General features: G+C 37.1%; 1 protein-coding gene across 1 annotated transcript; it reads right to left on the reverse strand.

Moving 5' to 3' along the window:
• Nucleotides 1-1,244: 1,244 nt before the first annotated feature.
• Nucleotides 1,245-6,228, reverse strand: otulina (OTU deubiquitinase with linear linkage specificity a). The gene is made up of 3 exons (XM_081352369.1): nt 5,916-6,228; nt 5,566-5,687; nt 1,245-3,270 (listed from the first exon to the last, which is right to left on the reverse strand). Exons 1-3 carry the CDS (start codon nt 6,024-6,026, stop codon nt 2,850-2,852), a joined length of 654 nt encoding a protein of 217 aa, XP_081208495.1. The 5' UTR covers nt 6,027-6,228; the 3' UTR covers nt 1,245-2,849.
• Between the last annotated feature and the right edge of the window lie 947 nt (nt 6,229-7,175).

Here is a 7,175-nt window from a genome sequence, read left to right on the forward strand (position 1 = left end):
CTGACGGACCATCCCGTATTAGCATATTTTAACACCCCCCACAGAAGAGAGGGGTGGGGTGAGCAGTTGCTCATTATCATTTAAAGAGACATGCACCGAAACAGGTCACTGTGAACAAAGCTGCTTTTGAGGAGGTAAAAAGGGTGTTGATTTACACAACCATTGAGGAATTTTAACCAAAGTATATTATAAACTTTACATGAACACCCTAAAGAATCATACCAGCTTGTGGAAAATGGGCATCCGATGACCCCTTTAACAAAACAGTAAATCAGTCTAAACAAATCTTTTGGCTGAATAGATTCAAGAGATTCGAGTCAGCGGAATGAACTAAAACCCCTAGTAAGGTACATTTTTGCTAGGGAGTTTCCATTCTTTGCTTAATATCTTTGACTGATAATACACTAAAATAACCCATGCATGAGCAAATTCAAACTTAAAGCTAAAACACATAATATCACAAAATATTTCATAATAACTTACTCCTTGTACCAGAATGACTCATTATTTTAGAAGATTTATAGTATTCTAACTAATTCTACTGTGCATCTATTTTCAGAAGTCCAGCTAAAACACACAAGGTTAACTCTCAGTTTCATATTATGTGTTCAGTTTCACAATAATGTACCATATGTTAATGTTAATCATTTGAGTTTTAGTCTGTTTGTACATTATAGCCTACATGGTGAGTGAGGGTGTTTTGCGGCGCTTGGCACAAGCGTCAGCACTCTGAATGTTGACATTGTTTACCAGAGATAATATTGCAACACTCTGTCCTACATGTACATTTAAAGTAACGTTAAGTCAACAAACAGAGGCTAAAATATTATTTAAGCAAGCCTAATGTATTTAAAGGAGATGTCCAAGCTCAGTGTTATTTAATAAGAGCCACCATAACAACTGTCAACATCATCGCGTGGCTGTTTGAGATTAATCGATACTTTATATCGACAAAATATTTATCCATGAATGTTAAAATTCACAAATGTCATAATTCCTACCTAAATTTGAAGATTTCTCCCTTTACTTGACAAGACAGCCATTTTTGCGTCCAGGAAGACCCGACGTGTATTATGAGTGAAGTTTCACTTTCCGTCTATATATACTGCCACAGGAAACCCTGTGAACTTAAGGTTTCTCGAGCTGATAATATCAGTTTTTAACAGAGTAACTTAATTTTTAACCCTAAACCTAACCAAAAGAGGAAAAAGTCAAGCCAGCGAGTTGCTTAATTTATTTTTATTCGCTCTTGTTCTTCATTTAAAGCACTTGAAGAGGGCAGAGCACGGTCTCAGATTAAAGGAATGTAGTGAAATCTGATTCCAAGGTCTCCACATTCATTAGACGCACATACAGTACACAACTATATTGAACCTATTAACTCAGTCAGTCTAAACTAGGAAAGTTAAGATGACAGCTGCTTTATCCACCATTGTGAAAAGTACACTTTAGCATCCCTTTATAATAGTGCTTTTATAGAACTTTTTTTTTTTTAAAACATCTTTATTCCCCAGTTTCACAGACAAGGTTTAAGCCTAGTCACAGACTAAAATTCATGTTTGATCTGTTTTAACTTTAAGAAACTTCACTGGCATATCCTAAAATATGTCTGTGCCATTGTTTTGTCTCAAGATGAACACCAATGCTGTTTATAAAAGCTCCCTAAATCTCCTAATTGAACAAAGGCCTAATCCTGGCTAAATTAAAGCCTTGTTTGTGAAACCAGGCCTAGATGTAATTTCATAATTACTTCTTTTGTCAAGTATTTATGGTAAACAGAAATGTAATGTAATTTCACATATGAACAATGATTAAGTAATTTAATACATTTAAAAAAGATTGACCTTAAATGTAGAATAACACACTACAGTCAGAAGTCAAATCAAGTACTTTACCTGTGCTTCAGGTCACGTAACACATCAAAATAGTTGTACTTTAAAGAAAATTACAAAAAGATTATTAAAACATAATGCTTTAAAATGTACTTTAAAGAAAACCTTAATTTGACATTACAAAGTGCACTTTTCGTAAGTGTACTTATGAAACGGTCATGAAAATGCACTCTTTAAGTACATTTAAGTTCCTTTTATTTCATTCAAATTATCTGCAAGTTTAAAGAAAATATACTTTTGATATGAAGTATACCACAGGTGCACATTCAGTAAAATTAAGCACACTTCTTTTTCACAAAGGCAGTCCACTTTCTGATTGGTTAAAATTCCTAAAGTTGCATCACGAAACAGAAGTGTTGGTTTATTCATAATTCTGCTGATATTTCCAGAGATGAAACCCTACAAAAACAACACACATTAGGAACTGTGTGTCTACTTTGTTACATAATATCCAACCCATGCTCCAAGCTTAATTACAGCTCAGTTATGGTTACATAAATAGATAATATTTAACTAAACGGCACATATTAACTTCAGATAAATAAATTGCATAACCACTTGATTAGATAAATAACTTTTATTTGGTGGTAAAAGTGTAACTCACTAAATTAGTTTGCAGCTCACCATGTACAGTGTTAATCACACAAATCAATATACAGTAAAAAGGTAATGTATATCATTATAAAATGTGTTAGCCATATTATGCGTGAAAATTGTCATATCATATATAGAACCATGGGTAATGAATGTAGTGTTGTTGTGCTACTAATCCGGCAAAAATGCAGTTTAACAGAATCACAGCACTTACATAAAAACAACTCCCTCAAGTACACTATTAATTTGAGTCAACTAATATACAGGCTATTTTCTTTCCAGAATTGTGCTTGTTTCCTGCCCACACAGGATGTTATTCAGACGGTCTGCTGCAGTGTTCACCACAAACACCCTGGATCCACTTCAAGTGTCTATGAGCTTCTGAATGTGAAGTTTGAGTTCTTCAGGAAGCCCCAGTTCTGTTACTAGGTCCAAGCAGCACTTCAGAAGCTGTCTTGTAGAGAAAGAACCATGGGAAAGAATTCTTGGTGGATTTTCACTCACGCCTCCGGCGTTACCACAGCAGTCATTGTTTGTTCCATCTCTCCCACAACAGTCTGCATTGTTTGAGCATCTAGATTCTTCATCCTGGTCCCTTTGCTCAACATTTAGGTCCTCCATGTCATCCACCACTTCGGTCACACTAGGCAGAGGCTTCTGCTGGGCTTTTCTCATGTCCTCCACCAGCCCGTCCTCATGCGTCTCCAATCTCTGGAGCAGATCGGTGACGGACGCTAAAGCTGGGCTTCCAGGGAGCTGAACCTGACACCAGCACCGCACCGCACTGTGAAAGAAGACATGGTCAAAAACCACAGAACAATGGACAGAATAGATTTAGGATTTTAATTAAGGTGTAGAGGCCTAAAAAGAGTTTTTTTATAGTTCATTTACTCCATGGTCTCTTTAATGAGTGAATATTTCATGTCACATCTTCTCAAGCTCACGAACAGGTGTCCTAGCAGAGTAAACAAAGGTGTAAACTTATTTGTTATTTTAGTAAAAATTTATTTAAGCTGCATGATTAATCGTTAAAAGAATGATTTCAAGCACCCACGACAACAATTCACCTGTCTATTAAACCGTTGGCAAGTACGATCACAGCGAACGTTCAAATCTACGTTTGCGCTACAGCTGATCCAGAGGGAGTTGTCATGTATTACGCATGAAACAGCTTCACACATCGTATTATCATTATTTCTGTTTATCATAATTCTGTTTATCTGTTTATCATAATTCAAGTTATCCGATATATTCCGGATATACACATCAATGTCTATGACAGCGATCAAAATGTAGTAAAAAAAAATGCTTCAAATAAAGACCTTATCAATTACATTGTTACACCAGTAGGTGGCGACAAGTGACTGTTAAAAAGTGTATGTAATTGAATCATTCAAGAAATTCATTCAAAAATGCTGATTCATCCTAGCCTGGTTAAAACCAGACCCTTCTCAGTTGAAACTGAGTGTAGGGTCTGGAGAAGCTATGTAGACAAATCATTTTCAAAGGGGCGTCACCAACCGACGTAGCTCAGCTTGATTGACAGGTGATCTGACCAATCATACTTCGCCATCCGCCATTTTGTCCGACAAAGCAGTCAGGAGAGTAGATTAACATAGATTTGAACTTGAAAAATGTAGTGTACTGACGCCTTTCCGTGGTTAAAACAACATTCCTTCTTATGTTTGTTCATGTTTATTTGAGGCTATAAATTAACTAGAAGGAAGAGATGATCGGTTCACAAGAACAGCTTTAACTGATGCTCTACAGCGATCTGTCACGGCACATTGAAGAGCAACAAAACGGTATTTATTGTTTAAATTTCTTTTAAAAAATTACCAAATTTGAAAGCTGAGACTTTGTTTAATATGTTTAATATCAAACGTAACCGAAAAGTAGCCTGCTCTGTCCTGTCTACCAGCGTGTTGTCAGTCTCCTCTCTGCTCCGCAATGTATTTTTCACTGCGTGTGCGTGAGAACTCCTTCAGCGTCGCTGCGCTGTCGTCATCATGTAAATCCCTCCCCAAACGTTTCTGATTGGTGCCGCGATTTCGGCGGCACAGAAATGAGTTTGAATGGGCTCTTCTCCAGACTATCCTGGAGAGAGAATGAAAATTCGCCGGAAGTAGTCTGGGTTTTCCCAGGCTAGATTCATCCAGTAAGGAAACAAGTGAAGTATTTATGAGTGAGTCATTGAATCATTCAGTCAAACCAAATTAATTAAATATTATTTAAATAAACTAGAACAATTAACATTTTGTCAGATGATGTTTTTTAGTTGTTTATTCAGAATTGTGGAAAAATCGTGATCTCCATTTTAAACAGATAATCGTGATTCTCAGTTTACCCAGAATCGTGCATCTCTATATTATTACAGTATTTAGCATTTTTATATACATTTGAATTTTCTTTTTACTTTTTTTTTTAAGTTTTAGTCATATTGTTGTGCTTTTACCTGTTTATATATTATATTTCTATTTAGATCTTTTTGCATTTCAGTTAGTTGATAAAGGAACATTTCTACTATGTTAGTTTTTGTTTAAGTTTTACATGTGATATTTCTATTTTATTTCAAATAAAGAACATTTTACAGTTTTAATAACAACAACAATGCTTGACAACCAATAAGAACCCAAATGATGGTCTTATTTAAGTTATTTTAGTGAAAACAAATGCACTTAATTTGATGTTTTGCAGTCTAATGAAATGACATCCATACTTTTGATTGACATCCTGAGAACTTTAGTTTATAGTTACAAAGCATAACCTAACCAAACAAATAAAAAAAAACTAGCACACAAGGAATTGGTTCCCAAAACAGTGCCAAACAGGGACAATTCACTAGTATGCACACACCATTTAATGTATGGAGCAGTCACTCAACTCAATATTAATTGTAAAGCATAATCATGGGGGAAAAAAATTTAACTACAATAAACTATAAGTAGTGTTAACTTAGACCCACAAAATACCTCTACAATTCGAACAACTAGAAGAATAATTCATTTTCATTGGTGGATGTATTTCACATGTAAAAGGCCCTAAAATGATGACAAATGAGATAAATGCACCTGCTTACCTCATGATTCCTTTGAGCTGACCGATGACAGTCATTTTAATGGCTCCTTCTCTGTATCCCATGTTGAAACCAGCCTGTAGTGATGCTTCTTTCCCTGCATCAACACCATCTCTGAAACCATCCTGACAGAAAACCACACGGCAGTCGTTTCTAGACTGCGCTGCTTTGACTCGCTAACGTTACACATCGTGAATGTTGCTTTTGTGTGTCACCTCACCGGTGTTCTTAAAAACTCTTACATTGCATGAACGAGAACACTCATTTAGGATAGGGACAAAAAAAACCGATACAATATTTCAGTACAAGCATGTTGTGAAAGGTTCATCGTTGATAAATGACTGTTGACGTACCTTTGCGCGTTTTTCCATGTTGCATTTCCACTCTTTGTTCTGCAGACTGATATCATCCACATCCTCGTCGAACACTTCCTCGCTAGACGCCGCTGATTTCACCCACGACATGTTTGCAATCTACGAATCGCGACAGTTTATCTCACTGAGTGTGAACTCAACGTTAAAGGTGTCCAATCGGTAAAATATGGTCGTTTCGGCCTCTCTGACAGGACTCATAAACCATTTTCACATCCACGTGGTCATGTGACTGACGTCATCAGAATGCATATGAAGCTGTTTTCTTCTTCTGGTCGCTTCTGGTAGCATTCACACGTCATATCGCCGCCTGCTGGTCTGCTTTTATTTAACCTGTGAAATATAGGCCTATATATAGGCTATACAGGGTGCGATTTGCTGGGGGAGATGCGTGGAATTTCCCCCTTTCTGGTCAATGTATCCCTGCCTCTGCTAAATAATTTTTATCCCCCCCCCTCAAAGTGATCAGTGCTACTACACAGTAGTGGCGAGACGGATCACAAAACTTATCACGGCTCCGTGGTTTGATTAAAGTCAATTTTATTTTTATTTTAAAATGCGCTACTTTGGCTGGCTCTGATATAGAGCTGGTAAGTCCCGCCCATCCGTAAAACCCCAAGTGGACCTCTAGGTTGAAAAATCGTCAATGCAAGTGAATGGGAGAAAATACTTCTTTTCTGGTCCCGTTTGAATTGTGCCATGAATGTGAACATATGTTGTCTGTGAATTTTTTATATAACTTTTCATGTTACGAGTTTGACAGTATATGGTATGATTCTTCGGCTAGCAGTTGTGGAAAAGACATAACGAGAAAGACTACATGTCGCCTATGTGACGTCACCCCATAAAGTTGACTTACCCGTGGTTTTCGCCAACCTCAACGATTTTGTCCTCTCCCTGAAATAAGGCGGTGAAGTGCACCAAAGACACAGCCATGTTTAGCGGGATCCGTGAGCTAGTCCGTGTGCTAGTGGTGTTGACGTTTCAAACGCGTCGAAAGCAGCGAAGAGTTGTAGTCCACAAAGTGCTCTCACACAAAGTCTAACCGTATCAAACTTCTACCCGCTAAATTGTAGCATTATTTACACAAAAAAATATATAAAAAATTCACAGACAACATATATTCACATTCAAGGCAAAATTCAAACGGGACCAGAAAATAATTATTTTCTCCCATTCACTTGCATTGACGATTTTTCAACCTAGAGGTCCAGTGGGGTTAGCGGAAGGGGCGGGACTTAC

Source organism: Scardinius erythrophthalmus (assembly GCF_964197995.2).
Source record: "Scardinius erythrophthalmus genome assembly, chromosome: 22".
NCBI classification, from domain to species: Eukaryota; Metazoa; Chordata; class Actinopteri; order Cypriniformes; family Leuciscidae; genus Scardinius; species Scardinius erythrophthalmus.

What these genes read in the sequence shown, in the direction of transcription:
- otulina (XM_081352369.1), bottom strand. Translation starts at nt 6,026, where the DNA reads ATGTCGTGGGTGAAATCAGCGGCGTCTAGCGAGGAAGTGTTCGACGAG. An exon ending in ACATGGAAAAACGCGCAAAG is followed by an intron (nt 5,688 to 5,915) that starts GTACGTCAACAG and finishes GTTTTCTGTCAG; the next exon opens with GATGGTTTCAGAGATGGTGT. An exon ending in CAGCTCAAAGGAATCATGAG is followed by an intron (nt 3,271 to 5,565) that starts GTAAGCAGGTGC and finishes CTTCTTTCACAG; the next exon opens with TGCGGTGCGGTGCTGGTGTC.